At 38.3% G+C, this 22,856-nt stretch overlaps 1 protein-coding gene across 1 annotated transcript; it reads left to right on the forward strand.

The window, feature by feature from the left end:
- Positions 1-1,122: 1,122 nt before the first annotated feature.
- On the forward strand, positions 1,123-17,653 carry LOC106830223 (E3 ubiquitin-protein ligase TRIM22-like). The gene is made up of 8 exons (XM_014839650.3): positions 1,123-1,399; positions 5,718-6,209; positions 6,777-6,872; positions 7,497-7,727; positions 14,442-14,464; positions 15,688-15,788; positions 16,089-16,115; positions 16,366-17,653. Exons 2-8 carry the CDS (start codon positions 5,787-5,789, stop codon positions 16,959-16,961), a joined length of 1,497 nt encoding a protein of 498 aa, XP_014695136.2. The 5' UTR covers positions 1,123-1,399; positions 5,718-5,786; the 3' UTR covers positions 16,962-17,653.
- Positions 17,654-22,856: the final 5,203 nt, after the last annotated feature.

A 22,856-nucleotide genomic window follows, 5' to 3' on the forward strand; every position in this document is an offset into this window, starting at 1 on the left:
GCAATTTATATAAAATGTGGAAGATTATCATTTCATTTGAAAAGCACCATGAGTTGATTTATTGTTAGAACAAATTTTGTTCCTACCCAAGAAACTGCAACTGTCAATATGGCTCAGAAACTATGTCTACATAATTTTCAGTTCCTACTTCATATATATAAGTGAATCAAGAAGAGTGTATGAGCAAAGGTTAGCTTACTCTTCTGAGGGTTACAAACAGTACCAAGATATCTGTGTTTTAACTGGAAAAACATCCACTTCTCAGTGCCCTACATGTTTCACATTAGCTAACGTGTGAAGATTGGTGAGCTCTGCCCTTCTGTCTGTCAGGGACCCATGTCATGGAGCTTCCACAATCTTGTAACTGTAACATCTGGAACATGTAGTTAGAACAAGCACACAACAGATAATAGAGCAGGAGAGTACGTATAGGAAATATAAAATGTTTCAGTTCTGTTTTTGATTGATGGTGTAGAAAGGACCAAATGTTTCCCAAAGGAAGCAGGGAAAAGTGGACAACTTTTGGAGGTGTGAGTGCTGCTCGGTGAAAGATTATACTGGAACAGCACCATCTATTAACCTCCATGTTCTCACCTGCCCCCTGGTTGCTGGGTAACATGACACTGACACAGTTTTACCACAATTAGTCTCTGGAAGCCTTCCTCTTCTGGCCTGCCTGAATAAGGAGCAGAAACAGATAATTAACTGATGGACTTCTAAGATTCAATAATGTTGTGAAAATATTTTCTCAATAGGCTCATACTGAAGAAACTTTTTTTAGTTTTATTTTTACCATTCACAGTGACAGCCACTAATACTCACTGTGCCAGCTCTAATTTACAGGGCTTTATAACTGATTATTTTTTCCATCACACTCTGCATTACAAGAGGTCAGGTGCTGCCAAGTTTTTCTGGATCATTATTTTATCCCTAATGACTTGCTTAGGATCTGAATATAGGATAAGCTTAACTAATAATTATAGGATTGCATTGAAATTCTGAGTATTCAGGCAAGCTGTATAATGTATCATTGTAATTCACATTCTTCCTATTCAAATGTTTTGCTGGACTAAACTGGGAGACGCATAAGAAAGCAGTGATTGGGTGCCTTTCTGGTACAGACTCTAGAACATACTGAAGCCTTACCCTCCGCTGGTGTCCTACCTGGAGCCTCCCATTGTTATTGCTTTTAAGTTTCTTTTCTGCTTCTGTGGTTTCGTTTCTTGTTTTTAAGTTTCTGTTCTACTTCTTGTGTTTCATTTTCACTTCTACTAATTTAACTGTCCTTTCTCACCCAAACCCTGTGGGGAAATTTCTCTTCAAGAAGAGGCTTCTGTCTTAGAGAGTGAATCCTGCACCTGATCTCCATCAAGTCAAGACTACTCCACTTCGCCTAAAGGTGTGTAGGGTAGTTTGTGAGGGCAAAGGGCAGCAGTCTTTGGGAGGGACAGAATGAGTGTGTTTGGGTGAGTTTACTTTGTGGTTCTGAAGCTACTCTGAATTAACAAAGAGAGCCAGCTTGTAGGGTTTCTGCTGAAGTGGCAGAGGAGGAGAGCATTGAGTCTGGGAAAGGAGTGACCTTTAAAGAGGGGAGGGTTAAAAAGACAAAGATCCATGTTTGTTTCTTGGAGGGACCATTATTTCTCCAGGCTGTTATCCTCACTATTTTCATTTTCTGTAGTGTTGACTATCTACCCTGTGAAGGTGAACACCTTTCCCTTGCTTATTACTTCAACTCCTTACTCAATTTTTCTTCGCACAGAGCTAAGACAAGGAATTTGTCATTTCTCAACAAGAACCTCCTCTTAAACTCACCTCTGAACATTTTGTTCCTTAATTTCTATGTTACATATGTTTTGATGTGTACCATCTTTTCCTCTCATTTTTCAGTGGTCATGAGTCTGTGCCTTACACCTGGACAAGGTTCACAGATGGTATATATTATCCACTCAGTTCTAGTACAGGGCTCAATAAATAGGAGGAAATTAATTTCTAAAAATTTTTGGTATTTCTGATTAAATTCACAAGAACAAAAGCATACAGCTATGGTGAAAAAATTGTATTCATATGTACTGAACACACAATAAAAGTTAAATGCTTACAAAAGATTATATTCTGGGTCAAGAGAGAAAAAGTAAACAAACATAAAAGAGTAATGTAGTGTGCAAAAAGATGAAACTCACTATGGTACAAAAGTACAACAAAGAAACAACAATAATACACTGAAAGGGCTGTAATGGGGCAAAGGATCTATGAGCCCTGGGAAAGGGCTTCACAATTTTTAACAGATTGGAAGTTAAGTCTCAGTGTGGGAATGTTATTCTGAGCAGAGTCTTCAAGGAGATGATGAATTTAACATGGATTTTTCTCCAGAGTGATTAAGGAACATAAAGGCAACCAGTGTGGGTTGGGGAGGAATAGGAGGTGGGCTGAGAGAGATGAGGCCATAGCAAAAGATGTGTAATATGCACCTAAGTAGACTATGATAAAGATGAATTCATGCTGAATGACATTCATTGGAGCAGAGGAGTGACAAAATTGATGTATATTTTAAAAATCATTCTAATTGTTGGTATGAACAGTGATGAGAGCAGACTATGTGAGACCAATGACAGTTGTGGGGAGACCAGTGGGGAAGCTATTCCTGGAATTTTTGTGAAAGATTCTGTAATTTGAAGTGAGAGCTATACTATTGTCTGTGAACTGACTGTGAGAGAAGAGATAAGACTAGGGGTAGCTTTCTCAAGATGATTTCTGCTACCAAATGACTTCTTTGAAACTAATTGACCTGGGAGCTAGAGTGCCTAGGGACAGGGTCATTAATGTGAGGGAGATTAAACCCTGGAATCTAAAGGGTGGCGGAAGAGAGAGCTCTGAGTATAGAGGAATGTGGAGGAGCTGCAATGTTTCTGAGTTTCCTCAGGTCTATGGATGCCGAGAACAGGTCCACCATCCCATTGGCAGTTCCTATCTCAGGGAACAGGAGAAGTTTCAAGGATGTTGGCTCAAGCCCTCAGAGAGCTTTTTCTCCACGTTGTCCTCAATGTCCTCAATGGGGAGAAACATGCATTTTTCTTGTCTAAACTGTACATATACAGAAAGCCTCTGTGCAGACCATTGGGAAGCAGTGAGATGGAAATTCAGGACCTAGTTGGTCCATACCTTACTGTAAAAACTTCTACATTGTCCCATCTCCAAAGGGGAGCATATATTTTGTTTCTGTATCTGTCTTTCTATCTTAGGTGGGGAGAATTTCAATGGTATATTGCTTCTTCAATAATAGAATAAAGAATGAATGAAGGAAAAATAAGCATTAATATTATTTTCTAGGGCTGCCATAAAAAGGCACCACAAATGGGTAACTTAAATAAAATTTATTTTCTCATAATTCTTCAGGCTAGAAATACAAGATGAAAGGTGTAGGTAGGGTTGGTTCCTTCTGAGGGTTGTATGGGAAGGATCTGTTCCATGTCTCTCTGCTAGCTTATGGTATTTTGCTGGAAATTTTTGGTGCCCCTTGATTTGTAGATGTATCACTCTGCCTTCTGCCTTTGTCTCATATGGATTCTCCACATGTGCATGTCTGTCTGTGTCCAAATTTCCCCTCTTTATAAAGATATTGTTGTGTTGAATTTAGGCCCGCCCTAATGATTTCATTTTAACTTGATCATCTGCAAAGCCATGATCTCCAAATAAACTTACATTCACACCTACTTGGGGTTAGGACATCAATATCTTTTTGGGGAACACAAGTCAACCTGTAATAGCACTTAGCATGTTTGAAACAGGATAGACATTATCTTTCCACTCTATGATCTCCCTTATTTATTGAGACTTCTCTCCCGTGACCCGCGGATGCCTCATTGGAATTTATGTTCTTCAGATCTCTGTCATGTGTGTGATCCTATGAGTATATGAACCTTCTTTTCCCTCTAAAAACATACACCTTTAGCAGTTATCAACATCCCTGCCTTATGTCCACGTCAAGGTAAAATCCCAACATCTACAAATGCAAGACTCCCCAGAACCACCCAGTTGGTGTTGATCTCTGCATTTCTACATGCCCATAGCATTGGGTATAATTTTAGTACTTGCAATCTTTACCTCTGTCTTTGCTAAAATCTGTGCAGTAGTGGAGAGAACTCTGAAGGAGGATCCCGAGGATGGTATGTTCACCCCAACCCTACCTATTATAATAGAATGATCTCCATAAATAGAATGATCTGTAAGTCACTTGACTCTATTTATACGTCTGAAGAAAGGGAGTACTCTTATTTGTCAAGGATTTTTATATAAGGAATAAATAGGTCAAAGTAATTTGTAAGTTGTAACTGTTATAAAATTGTTAATGAGAGAATTACCTCCCTATTGTGGTTCTTGCAGTTTCTGTAGGTGCGTTTGGGGAATGAGTTTGAGGGTGGAGAAGGCTCTGTCTGGGACAAGTGTGTGGAGGTAAACACTTCTCAGCTATTGGAGAACTGCTAATTGATGAAAAGAAAAAATGAGAAGCTGATAAGAAAGGTCTAATCATCAATGGAGAGATGAGAAAGTTCTAATTTTACATATTCAACAAACATTGTGTTCCCATGTGTGATGCACTGTTCCAGGTACTAAGGATACATAGTGAACAAAACCATGCCTGATTTGTGAATGGATTACTTTTTAGGAGGAAGATGTAGATGTTTAAAGAAAGATGTTATATAATTTGTAATAAAAATAAGAGACATATGGCAAATGTACAGCAAGTGATAGTATTGGCAGTTATTCTATAGGTGAGTTAGAGCAGGTCCTTCTGATAAGAGGACATGTACAAGAGACTGAATGAAATGTGTGAGTGAATCATGCTGACATCAGGTGAGAATCAGTCCATGCTGTGAAACAAGCAAGTGCAAACTCTCTGAGGCAGCAGTGCACTTTGTGCCTTTAACACTGAGGATGCGTTTTTGCCATAGGGAAAGAGAGGCAGGATAGATACATCTCAATAGCAGTGTGCCAAGTGGAAGAATTTAGACTCAAAAGACCATGTATTATGATTCCTTTTCGTGAATTGATGTGAAAATGCCAATCTATATAAACACAAAGGAGATTAGTGGTTGCCTGAGTCTCACTTTCAGAATGGGAGTAACTGCTCATGGCATTAGCTTTGTTTTCAAGTGATAGAATTGTTCTAAAATTGGATTGTGATAATAATTATACAGTTCCATAAATTGACTAGAAATTATTTCATTGTACTCTTGAAACAAATGCATTTGATGTAAATATAACTCAATAAAACTGTTTTTAAAAAGGAATCGTGCAAATATCAGAGGAAAATCATTCTGTGCAGAGAGAAGAGCATGTGCAAAGGCCCAGGGGCAACTGTGGGGTTAGCATATTTACATGGAGCGTGTATTTTGAGGTGGGAAAGAAAAGGCAGACAAATGATGTGTTGTATAAGGTTCTTGGTAGCAAGGGCCTAGATTTGTCCTTTTCTCCAGTCAGAGAAGAGAAACTAAGAATCATTGCCCTGATGGGGTGAAATTTGTCATGCAACATAAACTAAGAGTAAAGTGTTTGAAATTATGACACAGAGCTCTTTTCATTCTGTCACTAATCTGCTCCTCTTCTTTCTTTTCATTTATTTGTTGAATATTAACATTTTGTCTTCTTGTAAATCTCTGCACAATCAATATCCTTTCTATTCATCCTTTCTTATCCTGCCCCTTCAACATTCCCAGCCCTGCAGGAGACTGTGAGCAAGAAGAGCCCCAGGAGTCAGGACCAGAGGAAGCAAGGGGAGAATTGCAATGGATTTTTCAGCACAGGTAAATCTTCAGAAGGAGGTGACCTGCCCAATGTGCCTGGAGCTCCTGACAGAACCCCTGAGCCTGGATTGTGGCCACAGCTTCTGCCAAGCCTGCATCACTGCAAAGATCAAGGAGTCAGTGATCCACCCAGGGGGAGAGTGCAGCTGTCCTGTGTGCCAGAGAAGATACCAGCCTGGGAACCTCCAGCCTAATCCGCACCTGGCCACCAAAGTGGAGAGAGTCAGGGAGGTCAACACGAGCCCACACAAGTGGCAGAAGAGAGATCTCTGTGAGCACCATGGAGAAAAGCTCCATTTGTTCTGTAAGAATGATGCGAAGGCCATTTGCAGGCTTTGTGTGCCGTCTCTGGAGCACCAGGGTCACCAAATATTCTTCATGGAGAAAGCGGTCATGGAAATCCAGGTAGGCCCCAGGGTGGAGGAAGTTATGGCAGAATGTTATCTAAATTGAAACCATCACTTTTCTATCCTACTTTATTATCCTTGTTGTCATAGAACTGAGTCCTGCAACCTTTCCATACCCTTTGCTCAGCTCTGAGGCTTGAAGGACATTTCTGTGCTTGCATTCATTTCTTTCAAGAATAAGCCTAGACTACAAACTCTCAGCAAAGAAAAGTCAGATGAGTGGAGAATTGTGTCCCAAGATAAGTTCCGACTTTCCCTCGCAGCAGAAGGGTTTTTTTGGAAACATGGTTGGTTGGACATGAGAAAAGTATCAATGAGTGGAAAAGACGTTTCTTGCTGCAGGATCAGTTATTGTAGGGAAAGAGAGACTATTCTTGATGAACTTGTATCTCCCAGGGTTAAAGAGTATATTCACCTCCTAAGATTTTTGTCTACATCCTAGATTCTAAATTTTAGTTTTGTTTCTGTAAACTTAATTCTCCTCTGAGATGAGCCTGATTTCTTCCCCCTTTCTCCAGGTGCTGAGAAATCTCATAGCTTGACTCTGATGATTCCTTTCTCACAGGACAAGCTCCAGGGAGCACTAAAGAAGCTGAAGAAGGAACAGCAGGAAGCTGAGGAGTTGGAAGCTGATGTCAGAGAAGAGAGAGCTACCTGGAAGGCAGGAAGAGATTTTTTCCTGAGGGAGTTCTGAGACAGGAAGCTGGGCAGCACTTTGGTCCAATCACACAGAGGCTCCTTTCTCTTTATTACCTCAGAATGAATGTGTGTGGAAGACATCTGATTAGTCTTCATTTCATTCCTTCTTTGTTGGATGTTCAGGGCTGGAGACTAGACATATCACAAGTGAATCCATGTATTTGGTGGCAAAAGCATAGAAGGAAGCAATATAAAAAGGACTCATGAATCCCATGTCCCTTTTCCATCATCAACTTTGAGGCTCTGGCGCTCCCAGAACACACGTTGAGAAAGGCCCAGGGTTCCTTACTCAGGAGGTATGGGTGGAGGGGTTTAATACACAGTGCAGCATGATCATCCAGGACATGTGTCTATAACCCAGGCCTCCTTCGGGTGTCACTTTGTGTCTCAGAATGCACCTTGATAGAGCAGGTGAGAATATATTGGTTTGGGAGGAGCTCAGGGGAAAACAGCAGGAAAAATGGCTTTCCCAGGAATTGCTCATTGATTTCACCTCCTATTACTGGAACTCCCTGAGGAAAAGGGTTCTTACCTTGGCTCCCAGGCCCACACAACTGACGGTTTCTTTCTCTTTTCATTCCCAAAGAATCATATGCAGACTGAGAGACAGAGGATTCTGAAAGGGTTTAATGAAATGAGAGGCATCCTGGACAGTTTGGAGCAGAAGGAGCTGCGAAAGCTGGAGGAAGATGAGGTGACTGTGCTGGAGAACTTGGTAGCAGCTAAAGACCAGCTGGTCCAACAGAGTCAGTACATTAAAGAGCTCATCGCAGAGCTGGAGCGTCAGACGTGTGTATCATCAATAGACACACTGCAGGTAAGCCTTGGGATTGAGCTCCTACATAGAAGATTTGGGGGAAAACACAGAGACTTAACGTTTCTTCCCTTCTGGGTCCATGCACTTTCTTCCTCCTGATGATGTTACAAGGTTCCTTTGGCCCTTCAGTGCCTCTTCTCTGTCATTCATTTCAAGGCTCATAGGAATAATTCAATGTGCAAATGGGAAGGGAAATTCCCATGGTTGTTAATTTATAAAAGAGAGTGCAAAAATTAGGAGAGAAGATTTTTATAGGCTCTCATTAGCTAGTATTTATAAGGCCTCTCTTCACTAAACTTAGTTACAAGCAAACAACATGAATCTTTGTTTATGTCTGATTTTTTTATTGTTGAGGAGTGAAAAATGTGAGGCTAGACTATGTGATACCTGAGTGAGAGATGTGCATGTATGAATGTGCATGTGTTCTTCTGTGTGTTTGTGTTGGCTGGAGAGGGATGGGGGGGCAAACCTGTAGAGACTTGATGGATGAGGTGTGCCTAGCATGAATGTTAAACTTTTTTCTATGGCAATAGCAGTGTACCTGTGATCTTAAGGTGTGAAGTATGTTGCGAAATTCAGGAAATTTCAAATTTTCTCTGCTTTATTTCTTGCCGTTCTCCTTTGTTAGCTGAACAAGAGTTTCTTTACTTAACTTTTGTTCCAATACTGGGGTAATCAATTTTCATTTGCTGGATCTTTACCTCTGCCTTACAAAAAAGCAAGATTTCTTGCTGTATTACTTACACATTATAAAATCCAAGAATTTTTGTTCATGATTGTTAAACCATGAACAATTCAGTTCAAAATTTGTTGAAAAAACTTTCCTATCCTCCACTGATTGATTTTGGCACCATTGTTAAAAATCAGTTTGCTGTAAATGTAAGGATTTGTTTCTGGATTATCAATCTTCTGCATGGATCTATATGTCTTTTCTGGCAATAATTTTTTGAGCTTTTGATTACTGTGGCTTCCTACAAAACTTTGAAATTGTTAGGGTAAGTCTTCCAACTTTGTTCTTCTTTTCCAAAATTGTTTGAAAAAAGTTTGAAACAATTTTATTCAATTCTATTTTGAAATATTTTTTATTTAAGTCTATTGCTCTCTGTGGGAACAATTTAACCACCCTGGCATCAGGGAACATTTGGAGAATGCTACTGCCATCTAGTGGGTAGAGGACAGAGATGCTGCTAATTCTCCAATGCACAGGGCAGACTCCATGATGAAGAATCATCTTGGTCAGAACGCCAGTAGTGCCAAAGTTGAGAAACTCTGCCCTGGGTGCTTTGAATTGTCCATGAAAATTTTGAGATGTCTTGTTCATTTTTGTTAAAAAGCCTGCTGGGATTTTCATAGGCATTGTATGGAATTTAAAGAACAATTCGAGGAGTGTTGTCATCCTAATAAAATCTCTCCATTTATTTAGGTTTTCTTTAAACTCTATCAGCAATATTTTGTAATTTCCAGCACAAAAGTCTCTTACTTATTATCTTCAATTTTTGAGTTGATTATTTTTGAAACTACTATAAATAAATATTTTAATTTCTTATTGTATTTTTCACTGCTAGTAATAAAAAATACAATAGATTTTTATATTGATCTTGTATTGCACAATATTCCTAAGCTATTTTGCTAGTTTTATTAGTGTGTATGTGTGTTGTCTGGGAGGTGGGAGAATCCTCCTCTCATTTTCCTTAAGGTTCTCATGGCTGGTCAAATGATTAAAAAGGCAGATTAGCAGGAGAAAATCAAACAAAGTTTAATAACATGTATACATGGGAGGAACTCAGGAGAAACTGAGTAACTCAGCCAACTGGCCGAGGCTGCCTGTTTAAGTATCTTCAGCAACAGACAAGGAGGACATTTGGGGTAGTGATTTGGGACTTCAAAGGGGAGGAAGGCAACTCACACGGAAATGGAAAAGCAGATGTTTGGTAAATAGAACTTTGATAAGAGTGGGCTTAGCAAGGAGACTCCCAGGACACCAAAACCCAGAATTATCTATGGTGATGGACTGTCCTGGGCCTAGCCCTTTATTTTAAATTTCTTTTAAGTGGTTAGCGGGGAAAGGTTTAATGTTCTTCCTGAGTCTGAGCCTTTATTGTTTTCAGCTCAAAATAATCCACATACCACAGGGGAGCATCTTGGGGCCTGCCCTGAATCCCATCAGCATGTTCCTTGAGATTTTCTACATACCGGATCATGTCATCTATAAATAAATCCAGTTTTACTTATTTTCTGATATTGTTTCTTTTATTTCCCATATTTTTTCTTTCCTTTTTCAGTTTCTTCTTATCTGATCTAATAAATTCTTATTTTATGCTTTTCTTCTTTCTCTATTTCACATTTATGAATGTGACATTTTCCCATTAAAATTATTCAAAAGTAATATTCAGTTGTCTAGGGATGACCACATGAAACCTCAGAGTGACACTAACACAGAAATGCATAAGCTCATAAATAGCACACCACTGTGATCATTTGAATTCATCAGATCTGCTATTCCTGGAGTCAGATAGATTACTGGATATTTCATTTATTTGTTTTAGCACAATCTACTTCCATTTCTCTCTGATCAAGCCTGTTTGATTTTGTATTTGGTCATTTGAAATAAACACAATGCTGAGTAATTTGTAAATGATTCCCTGTATTTATTGGGCTACAAATGGAAGATGAAAGCGAGGCAGCTCTTACACAATCACTTATTGTACAGTGGGACTGTTGACTTGATGTGTGGCTATTTTGTTTAGCCTTTAGTAATGACCCATAGGACTGAGAAATTCCAGTTGAATTTGCTAATAGAGGCTGGTTCTTTTCACAGCATAGCCCAGCTTTTCAATTCCAAGCTAAAATTAGTGCCAGCAAAGTCAGAGAGGATGAAAGCACAGCATGAGTTATGACTGGGACTAATGAAGAGCCAGAGACTGACAAAGCGGTCATACAAAGGTCAAATGGTCAACTTCCTACCTGAGATAGGGGCACAAGAATACACTATTAATGCCTATTCATTGGAATGCAGATTAGGGAAAGGGGCTGATAACCTGTTTTAAATGAACTCTAGGATAATGTCCACATGCTAACAAATAAGTTAAACTCTTGGATACAAATCTGTCTACTGGAAGAGATTTCTAGTTTTTGTTATAGCTCATATAATTGGCCATACAAAAAGTTAAATCACACAATATTTTTAGTTGGGAAAGGTGAATCACAATTGTGGGAAATGATGCCTGTAATTGTTCCATTCTTGAGGCAATATACAGACTTTAATATGCAACCTGCCAGACTGTACTTGTTGGAAAGCTATGGTCACATATTGGAAATTCTCTACAACTTTCCTCTTGGGTAGGGCCATGCACCACTACTGACAGGAGTAGAGCTGAGGCAGACATGTGGGCCAATCAAGAAACTTTTTCAGTTTTGGCAATTCTTCAAATTGTTATAACGTGTAACAGGCTAGTGGTCTTTACTCCCCAGTTTTGCCAACCAGGAGTTCAGATGACAGTTTCTCTGTAATCTGGACTATTTTTTGGCAATGTTTGGAATGAATCATTTTATCATATATACATTGCTTGCTGGACCATGAGGAGCTGGGTTTAGACTGATACGGATGAAAATGACAGAAATGCTGGGCTTAAAAGTAGAGTTGAGGAATAGATGACAGTTTAGATCTTTTACCCTAGAAAAGGGCTCATATCCATTTATTTTAGTAACTTTATTGAGATATGATTCACATATCATACAAGTCATTCATTTAAAGTGCAAAATTCAATAGTGTTTGGTATATTACATTATTAAAGTTTTAGAACAATTGTGGTAAAACATATAACATAAAATTTGTCATTTTGACCATTTTAAAGTACATTAATTACACTTACAGTGTTGTGCAAAAATTGCCACTACTGACTCCTAAATTTTTTTCATCAATTGAATTGATAATTGCTGTAGAAATTAAGTAATAATTCTCCACTCCCCATTCCCCCTGACTCCAGTTCCTAATAACTGCTAATCTACTTTCTGCCTATATGAATTTGCCTATTCTAGGTACTTCTGTAAATGGAATCACACAATACTGGTCCATTTTTCTCTGGCCTATTTCATTTAGCATAATATTTTCAAGCTTCATCTTTACTGTAGCATGTTTCCGAACTTCATTCCTTATTATGGCTGCATAATTTCCCATTGTGTGTATATGGGGCCTTTTGTTTATTTATTCATCTGTTGATGGACATGGGTTGTTTCCACCTTTTGGCTATTGGGAATAATGCTGCAATGAACATTGGCATAAAAGTATCTGAGTCCCTGCTTTCAATTCCTTTGCATATGAACCTTGGAGTGGAATTGATAGATCGTAAAAGTAATTGTTTAGCTTTTTGAGGAACCATTAAACTGTTTTCCATAGTGGCCACATCATTTTACATTCATAGCTGCAATGAATGGACCAGGGTTCCAATTTCTACATATCCTCAGAAACGCTTATTACTTTTTATGAGTTTTTTGCCATCCTACAGAGTACGAAGTGGTATCTCATTGTGGTTTTAATTTACATTTCCCTGATGACCAATAATGCTGACCATCTTTTCATATGTTTATTGGACATTTGTATATCTTTTTGGAGAAATATCTATTCAAATCCTTTCCCCATTCTTTGAATTGGGCTGTTTGTTTTTTGACTGTTGTTGAGTTGTAGGAGTTCTTTGTATATTCTGTATATTAATACCTTATCAGATATATGATTTGCAAATATTTTCTCCCTTTCAGTGCATTGTCTCTCACTCTCTTCAGAATGTCCTTTGATGCACAAAACTTTTTACTTTTGTGAGATCCAATTTATCTATTTTTCTTTTATTGCCTTTGTTTTTTGTGTTGTATCTCAGAAGTTATTAACAAATCCAATATCATGAAGAGTTTACTCTATGTTTCCTTCCAACAATTTTATAGTTTTAAATCTTTAATTGATTTTGTTATAAATTATATATGATGTAAGTCATCCATTTTTAATTTTATTATAACCATTGTAATATATTTAGCCATTAAAAAATATAATTTGGTAAATAGAGTGAGGAGGTGGCAGTCAGGTAAAGGGTGGACTGCATGGGACTTTTGTTTGTCTGTCCAATCTCAATTCAAATATCTTTTTATGTTTTTTGTAACAACCTCTTGAATTATCCTTTGTGGAATTATCTCAACACTCAGTGCATGTAGTTGATTATGGTTGATAAAATCAGTAGCATCAGGAGAGTGTATGTTTCTCAACTCTAGGTAAATTGGCATATATGATTCCCATTTGTTTACCACTGATGCAGTAATTATTTTTATCATTTAATCATTGACCCAATTCAGGTCAATGATTTGTATGTCTTAGAATTTTACTGTCATGACTAGAAAGAGAAATTCTTTTTTCTGTGGGGTAAAATACCAGAGTTTACCATTTAAACCAAGACATTCAAGTTGATGCCATATAAAATCTGAAAAGAAAGTCAATGTAGCAGATAGAAAATAAAATTTTGAGAAAAAAGAACAGATTCTGATGACAACATTTTCACTTAAATACATAGCTATGACTGAAGTTCTACTTGCCCCCTCAATTTCTTCTTCTTTCTTTTAAATTTAAGTCAGTTTTAGTTGGATTTTTGTCATATACAATAATAATAATAATACTTTAAAAAGCCTACTACAGAAAATAAAACTTTTCCTGAGGATGTAGAGTCAACTAGTAGTCAAGTCTGTGGTGTACAAGGAATGAGGGTGGAGAAGAGAATACCAAATATATTGGCACATTTCTGTTCAAAAAAATAAAGTATGTAATGGTTATGATAGGGAAAAGAAGATGGCTAAAAGAAGTTGAGGATATGGATTGTACAATTTGGAATTTAGGGTAAGATACTGTAGTTACTAAGACAGTGATCAAAGGGAAATTAGTAACATTCTAGACAATGGCATGTAAATAGTTCGCAAATAATAGGTTACATTTTAAACTTTTTTAGGTGCTGGTTCCTGTGGCTTATTTCATACTTAATATCTGATGAGATCACCTATAGGCAGTATGTAGGAGGAGTATACAGTAAGTAGAGGGCAGCCAGAGAAACATTTACTCAAAGTGCTTATTTTTTGTACCTGCAGCAACACAATATATACTTCTTGAGGACTATTATGAATTATTCATCTTTGATTCCCCAGAGCCTGGAATGATGTCTGGCAAATAGTATATTTCACCTTATTTGTCTCTAGAATAAATAAAAGCATAATGAATTAATAAAGTCTACTCATAAATGTAGTTAAAACAATAATAGACCTCTTCCTATTAAATATATCCCATCTTCACATACTTCAAGCATCTTTCTAACATCCTCACATGAGTCCTCAAGGATGGTTGGTCTGGGTCTCATCTCTACATTTCATCCCCCATATTCTGACCATCAATTTATTCAACAAATCAAAGAGTGCTAGGGATGTGAGGAGAAAGTTGGGTAAAACTTTGTAAGGTAGGAGGGCTTCACATCCTTCAAGGTTGCCAGGAAAAATATGGAATGTATAGTTAAATTTGAATTTCAGATAAATGACACATTATCTCTTAGTAAAAGGATATCATATTTTGCAGAGGTCATGCTTATACTAAAGCATATTGTTATTTTTCCAAAATTAAAATTTAAGTAGCCATTTTTATTTTGTAAATCTAACAATTCTATGCTTAGCTCATGTTATCTCTCTTCTCCCCAGGATGTGAACAACCTCATAAGAAGGTATGTATGTAAGACCAGGTATGGTCCATTTTTGTGTGAAGGCAGAACTGTAGTCATGAGTTTTATCATGAGATTAATCACAATTCAAAAAGAAATCACAGAGCTGGGAAATTTGAGTATGATATTGTTTCAAACTGCTGATCACAGATCACAGTTGTCAATGGTAGGAAATTTGGGTGGTGGGTGGTCACAGAATTAGGGCAAATAGAAGCATTAGAAATGAGGTGTTGCTATATCAGAACTCTATGACTTCACTCATTTTAGTCAATCTGTCTCTGCCTCAGCTCTTGTTTCTATATTTCTTAGGTGTGTATCTTATCACGAGAAGGAATTTGTCCACTTTATCTACCAGGTCCCCAAATATGCCAGAAGGGAATTTACTTTTCTTCTTGAGAATGGAAAAAACAAGATCTTTGAGGGTGGTTTTCTTCATATTTCCAGAAAATAGACAAGTCTTGGGGAATAGTGGGTTTGGTCCTGGTACCAATAATTAATCCCTTCTTGAACACTTTAGCATCTCATGGCAAAAATGGTTTTCCTGTGTCTAAAGCTGACTACATACCTGGCATTACCAAGGTCTTCCAAAACACATAAAATTCAGGCCACCAATAATTTGGTCATCATAACTTCTTCTTTTCCAAATGTTTCTAATATTTCCCAAGAGAATGTCCCCTCAAATGTTAATCTCTGGGCATCTGTACTGGGATAACAGGCTTTTGAGACTCTTCAAACTTTTAACACAGGAGAGCCACACTTGATAACCTAAACCCCTTGGTAGCCAGGTTCTGGAGACTCTCTACTGACCATCTGCCTAGGACCTCACATCTCTGGCCTTCCCCTGGTAGAACCACTGAGATGACAGTGACTTATTTTTGTATCAAATACTTCTTTTAGAAACATCAAATACCTTTTAAAGGCACCATTATTTCATCTAGTTTTATATTATTTTTAACAGGTAGAAAGGATGGGGTTAACTTTTCCATTTTAGAAGGAAGAATCTGGAGTTTCTTTGAGGGGAAGACCTTCCTAAGATCACACCGAGAGTAAATAGAAAGGTAGACATGAGCATATTTCTTCTGGTTGAAGTGTCAGGGCTCTCCTCTCCCCTCTCTTCAAGCTCCTCAGTGAAGAGAATTTAAGTGCATCAATGGAGTGATAGGTGAGGTGGTCTTGGAGAAGCATAAGGTCAGAAGTGTATGACGATCAATTGTTGTCTTCTCTAGGAGTGAGACCTGGACCTTGAAAAAGCCAAAAATGGTTTCCAAGAAACTGAGGCGTGCATTCAGAGTTCCAGATCTAAGTGGTATGCTGAAAGTGTTTAAAGGTGAGGAGAGCCAGGAGAAGTGTGTGAGTGTGGGGTTCTTGTACTATCAGGGCAAAATGGGAGAGTGGATGTTATTTCTAGATTAGGGTAAAAGGGAAGAGGTAGGCCCGGCAAGGAGAGAGAGATCCTGTCTGAAGATCAGATCTAAGGAGGAGTGGCCAGGTGTCTGCTTTATCCTCTCATTCACCAGTCCATAGCCTTATAGGGCTCCCCTCCCCTGACCCCACTCTAGAGAGAAGACAGGTGTCAGTGTTTACTCCTTTGCTTCTAACAACATCATTGCAACTTTTGTCATTTCAGATCTGACAGAGATCCAATGCTACTGGGGTAAGAAGTTCCAGGGTCTTCAATTCTCCATGTTCTGATCCCTTTTCAGAAGATGTAGTAACTATTGGGCCCCATGACCTTAGCTTCATGTTCTTCTCCAAACATACGTAATAGAACGGTTCTAAAGTGTCCTACTCATCTCTGACTCATCAACACAAGTTCTTGCCAGTCAGTTCCCAATATTCCTCCTCACAATGTCACAAGACACAAGTACTCTACATTCCTAACGACCTTGTGATTTTTCCTACAGTTGATGTGATGCTGAATCCAGTCAACGCTATTTCAAGTATCATTGTATCTGCGGATCAGAGACAAGTGAGAGTTGTGCACCCTTTTATGTTTGGGAATATATTTCCATGTAATTTGTCTGCTTTTGATATCTTGGGCTGTCAAAGTTTCTCTTCAGGGAAATATTATTGGGAAGTAGATGTGTCTGGGAAGACTGCTTGGATCCTGGGGGTATGCAGTAACAAACGGAAATTCAATAGACAAAAGAGTTCTGGGTTTGCTTTTGAATCAAATCTAAATCATCCAAATGTTTATTCCAGATACACACCTCAACATGGCTACTGGGTTGTAGGGTTACAGAATGAATCAGAGTACAATGCCTTTGAGGACTCTTCCACCTCTGATCCAAAGGTCTTGACTATTTCCATGGCTGTTCCTCCCCATCGTGTTGGGGTTTTCCTAGACTGTGAAGGAGGCACTGTCTCATTTTTCAATGTCACAAACCATGGGTCACTCATCTACAAGTTCTCTAAGTGTCGCTTTTCTGATCCTTCTTATCCATATTTCAATCCTTGGAACTGTCCAGCTCCCATGACACTGTGTCCACCAAGCTCCTGAGCCGCCTTCTTCCCTCACCCATTTCTTGTGTCCGTTGTCCTGGGTTTCATCTCTATATGTGAGCTCATCTGCACCATTCACACCATCTCTTCCTGACGTATCCCTTCTTTGCTTTAAAACTTTTACACATCCTTGGGCTGTACAGTGTATCTGGTTCACATTATGAGAGATGCTCATTTACCATTGTTTGTGTTCTCAAAGAAAGGCATATAATTCCTCCTAAAGGCAGAGCAGTATTGATATAACATTTGCCATCCCATTTCTTCATATTTTCCTTTATCATTGATCTGAAGAGACATTGCAAAGCCTGTCTGCCACCATGCACATTACCTAGGACAGTCCGTAATCACCCTCCACATACCAAAAACAACTAAGGAGTCTTTGGGTGCATGTTTATTTGTTGCCTAGGATATACTAGGTTCATCAGAAAGTCAAATAAAGGAAAACATAAGCCATATATGTACCGAAAGTGAAGATTTTGTGTACAGAGTGTTTGAGTTCCTATCCTATCTCTTCTTTTAAAGATGTGTAATGATGAATAAATTCTGGTTCCCTTTTCCTAAAATACAATTTCAGATTTAAAACTATACTTAACTCTTAAATCCTTGTGAAAAACTAAGTGTCACTCAATGTAAAGCAGCTAAGTGTCCTGTACATTATAATAAATATTTTCTCTCATAATTACTGAAAAATGCAAGCTTTGTTAATGTCCTGTGCGACATGTTTGTGCCCTTTAGAGGAAGAATAATGGATTCTACTGAAGTCTCATTTCCTAACTTCCCAGACTCCACTGTCAAGACTACTCCAGTTCCGGTATTCTTCCATAGAACTTTTTATGCTAAGGCTGGGATTGTTTTTAAGCCCCTTTATTATTAATCAGTTAGAATACTGCAAAAGTATGTTTCCAAAATATGTTCAGCAGAGGGAGCCATTTCTAGGAACAGCTACTCCTATAAGGGGCAGGCTTCTGATGTTCAGGCCTTTTCCTTCTGGTAAAACAGTTGAGTATATACCATACATGTAATATTATGTACTTTTCTTTTCTTTTTTAACCGGTTTCAAATTCAGGATGAGGGATAGACTTACCCAGGATAGCAAAGGCACAAATTTTCCTAGAGAAGTATGTATTATAAACTAGGGCAGCCTGATGCAGAGAGCATTCATAAAGATATAGGGAGGTGACAATAGAAAGTACCTGGTCAGGGAATGCTATATACATACACATGCATACTTACACTCACACCCCCACACACATATATAATTATGTGTATAAATGTATATAAATAGGGGATTTTTATCCCAGTTAATCTTCAAAAATGTCATAAGAAGGAGGAAATCCTATCAGGTGGTTAAAAGAATATATAAGTTATGAGATATTCCTGAGTGTCCATGGCTAATAAGTGGAGAAGGCTGGATTAGAATTAGTTCTGTGTTTCTCCAGCAGGGGTGCCCTCTCTGCAGTACATCCCTAAGTAGGAGCCAGATTCTCTAGGATGTGGGGTAAGAGTAAGAACCCAAGAAATGCTGATCTGCAGAAGCAGCTGAGAGCATCATGGGAAAATCTTGGGTGCTGTGAAATAGAGGTTGATATGCTCAATCTATATAGCCTTTAATGAAGCAGGAACAAGTCATGGTAATGACTAAAACCAAGATGAATTACTCCATGACCAGGGTTCTCTTGCAGTTGACATGATATAGAGGGTGAACACTGTGGATACTTAATAGCCTGGACTTTGAAGTCAGATAGAACTTTGTTATCTAGTGATGTTGCTAATTACTGGCCCTTATTAAGTTAAATTTAATTGGATTCAGTTTATCATCAGAAATAACTATAGTAAGACTTACTTGATAGGGATATTATGAGAATTAATAATGAAATATTTGTAATAAATTTCTCATTACCTAGCATATGAGCACTGATCCAGATTGGTGTTGATCAATTTTCTTCTGTGATTTGAAGTAGTGTTCAGAATGTATATTAATCTACTTTAAATATTAGCATCTTTGCTTTGCTTTGAAATAGAATAACTTGATTAAATAATCACAGATCTCATTTCTTAATTTCATCATTTAAATAAGAAATTTGTATTTCCTTATATCGTCATATGTGTTTATTTCAACTTACAGATAGTTATCCGAGTACACAATTCTATTTTTTGCCATAAACATTCTTTTTGACTTTGCTATTTAATAGTCTGCTATCAATTAAACAATCTTTTTAAAATTGTAGTAAGGACATTTAACATGAGATCTAATGTCTTAAGAAATTTTTGAAGAGTTTCTGTTAAACAGATACAAAATTTCAGTTAGGTAAGATAAATAAGTTCTAGAGATCTACTGTAAACATTTTCTCTATAGAGTAGTGCATCAATTAATGACAGGGATACTTTCTGAATGCATCATTAGGTGATTCCATCTTTCTGAACATATAGAAAATACCACCTATGCAAATGTCATAGCTTACAACACACCTAGTCTATAAGGTACTAATCTCCTGGGACTATCATCGTTTGTGAGGTTCATTGTTGACTGAAATGTCATTATGTGGCACTGACTATACTTAAGAATACTGTAAGTGCACATAATAAATATTTCCTCATAATAGAAGGAAGTTTTATCTTCTTCAAGGCTTTTTAGTCTGTTTTTTATTTTAATTTCTGGAACAGCCTCTTTAATCTAAATGAATGTACTAAGTTGATTTTACATTATTTTCTATTTCCATGGTAATTCTCTCTCAATTGTAAACTTTTTCTTGGTTTTCCCAGATCAATCTCCATTCTTCAGGTTGCTGGTTCGCATCACAACTTAGAGTGATAGAGTAGGGGTCAGGCGTTTGGTCATGGGCTCCCTCAGCAATGGTATAGGTTGGTGTTTCCTTTCCTGGTCAGCCTCACCTTTTGCAGCTAGCTGAAAGCCTACAATAGTTCTCAGGAATGACGTAAAGCCTGTTCTTCTTCAGTGAGACAGCAGGGCAAATGTTGCTGCAGTGCATTTTCATGCAGCACATGATGGTGTCCCTGTGTGTTTTGGTATTTTCATTTCCAGCTCTTTCCTAACCTACCTATGAGCTGAGAGAAATAGAAATAATGGGATACTTGGCTAAATAGTGTCTTCTCTGATCCCTGTTACACAAGAAATTCTTCAATTCTCCATTCCAGGTTAGATGCATCCAGTCTGTTTACACACACACACACACACACACACCCTCAAAGTCTCATCCATAGGCACAGGGGGAGATTGATTCTTATCCATATTCCCTTTGACCTCTACTTTCCTGTAACTTTATTGCTACAATGACTGAAGCTATAACCCATTAAGGAAACAAGTTCAAGTTGTGAAACAAGTTAAAGAGAAAAGCAGTTGAGTTAGCAAACACAGCAGAAAAATTAGAAACATCCTTTATTTAACAGCATCTCCTGCCCCCAAATGAAGACCTTTCCTCATAAGAGTATGAAGCCTGTAAGTAGTTTCTTCTCACAAAATGTCCTGAGAAGGAATTCTGGATTCAAAAAGTTCATCGGGCATCAAATATGGGTTCTCTCATGAACAATTTCTCTGAATGGAAATTACTTCATCTTGTATTTCTGGGACTTTAGGATTGTGTTGGGCCATGAATTTTGGAGATGGGTGTCCACAATGAGAATTTTGTGGGAGTTCAGGAGAATCTCAGGGAATAAGTAGGTTTCACCCTGCAGGTTCATCCATGGACAATGAGCAGGCAGTAGTATCTATAGCCATAACTGGTTGGTGATCAGAAATTTCTAAACCCTGAGGACCTGATCCTTATTGGAATAGAGACACATGATCTGCACTCAATGATATATGATTGCCTGTAAACAGTCATTGCAGGAGTTGAAATTACAGTGGCCCATGTGACTGTCAGTGGAGTGGAAACAACAGGCACTGTGGCTTGCACAAATATGAGCAACTGCAACAGGAGCAGGAGAAAAAATGCATGTGTCTTGCTCCCTGCCCATATCTCAGTGGATCCAGCACACACTGCCTCTCCTTCACCCCTGGAAGGGGCCATATCTTTCCAATAGCTGTGATAATATATAAAACTCAGATATGCCTGGCTGGGATGGGGGACGCTGACCTGAGTTTTTAAAATACACTTGCTAGCACCAAAGACCAGAGGTTACACAGAAACCAGCAACAACAACCTCTCCCTGCATAAATACTGCTTCTTCAAAGCAGTGGCAGGTGGAACCTGTGACCAGAGGCTTCAGGAACTGTAGAAGAACTGGTCACCCAGATACCAATAGCTCAGTAGCAGTGGAGGCTGCATAGAAGCCACAAGGTCCCCATGCCCCAACTGTGACAGCCACACCCATGAATCCAGCACCCCTGGCAGTGGTACAATGAGCACCTCCAGAAAACCCAGGAGCAGCAGCATGGATGGTGCATGGCACAGCAGCATCTGAGCTCATGGAGAGCCCACACACAGCCAGTGGAGTACCATGAAACACACTTTACCCACGAAGCAGCATAAGTGCTTTCAGACCCCAGTCGTGACACCTGAGACATCAGCAACATTATTAGCAGTAAGGCATCAGTAACCTCAGAGGCATAAGTGGCACAGAAAGCACACCCATGACACCTCTAGCACAGGCAGTGGAGGGTGTAAAGTGCAAGCTTTCAAATGTGAGCAGAATAAGCTCAGAATCAAAGTAACCAAAGCTGTACCCAAATAAGAAAGGTGATTACTACCAGAAACACACCAGCAGAGAATCAATTCATCAAATACCATGAAGCCCTACTGTAATACAGAAAAACAGAAGAGAATGACAATTTTCCAAAAATCAAACTTGAAGTCACAGAGGTCTACAATCCAACTGACAGAGAATTCAAAATAGATGTCATAAAGGAACTCAGTCTGTTACGAGAAAACTCAGAGAGTTCAATAAGCTCAGGAATAAAATTAATGAACAGAAGGAGTACTTCACCAAAGCAATTGAAACTGTAACAAAAAAAAACAAATAGAAATTAGGAGATGAAGAACTCAATGAGATGAAAAATAAGAAAGAAAGCATTAAAAATAAAACAGAATATATGGAAGAGAGAAGTAGTAAGCTGGAAGATAGAAATCTAGAAATAATTCAGGCAGAGGAGAGAGAACTAAGATTAAAAAGACAAATGAAATCTTCTAAGAAATATCCAACTCAATTAGGAAAAGTAACATCAGGATTACAGGTATCCCAGAAGGAGAGGAGAGGGAGAAAGGAGCAGGGAGCTTGTTCAAAGAAATAATAGCTGAGAACTTCCCAAACCTGGGGAAAGAACTGGACGTGCAATTACATGAAGATAATAGAACTCCTACTTACCTCAATGTAGAAAGACCTTCTCCAAAGCATGTAATGTGAAAACTGTCAAAAGTCAATGACAAGGAAAAACATATTAAGGGCAGCAAGAGAGAAGAATATAAAGTAAAAAGGCACTCCAATCAGGCTTTCAGCAGACTACTCAGCAGAAAATTTACAGGCTAGGAGAGAGTAGAATGTTATATTCAAAATCTTGAAAGACAAAAACTATCAGCAAATATACTCTATCCTGTGAAATTATCCCTCAGATATGATGGAAAATCAATGTTTCCCAGAAAAACAAAAACTGAGGGAGATCATCACCACTAGAACTGCCTTACAAGAAATGTTTAATGGAGCTCTCCTACCTGAAAGAAAAAGGCAAAGGTTTACAAAGCTTTGAGCAAGAAGACAAAAAGACAGAAAATTGCAGCTCTTTATCAGAATAGATTAGTAAACACCTAATTGTAACATAAAGCATAAAGGGAGAGAAAATATCAAAAATAAGTATAATGACTTCAATTTGGTCACAAACTCACAACACAAAAAATAGTAATTTGTGACAACAAAAACAGAGAAAGGGAAGAGGGAAGGG

This window comes from Equus asinus, chromosome 20, assembly GCF_041296235.1.
Source record: "Equus asinus isolate D_3611 breed Donkey chromosome 20, EquAss-T2T_v2, whole genome shotgun sequence".
NCBI lineage: Eukaryota > Metazoa > Chordata > Mammalia > Perissodactyla > Equidae > Equus > Equus asinus.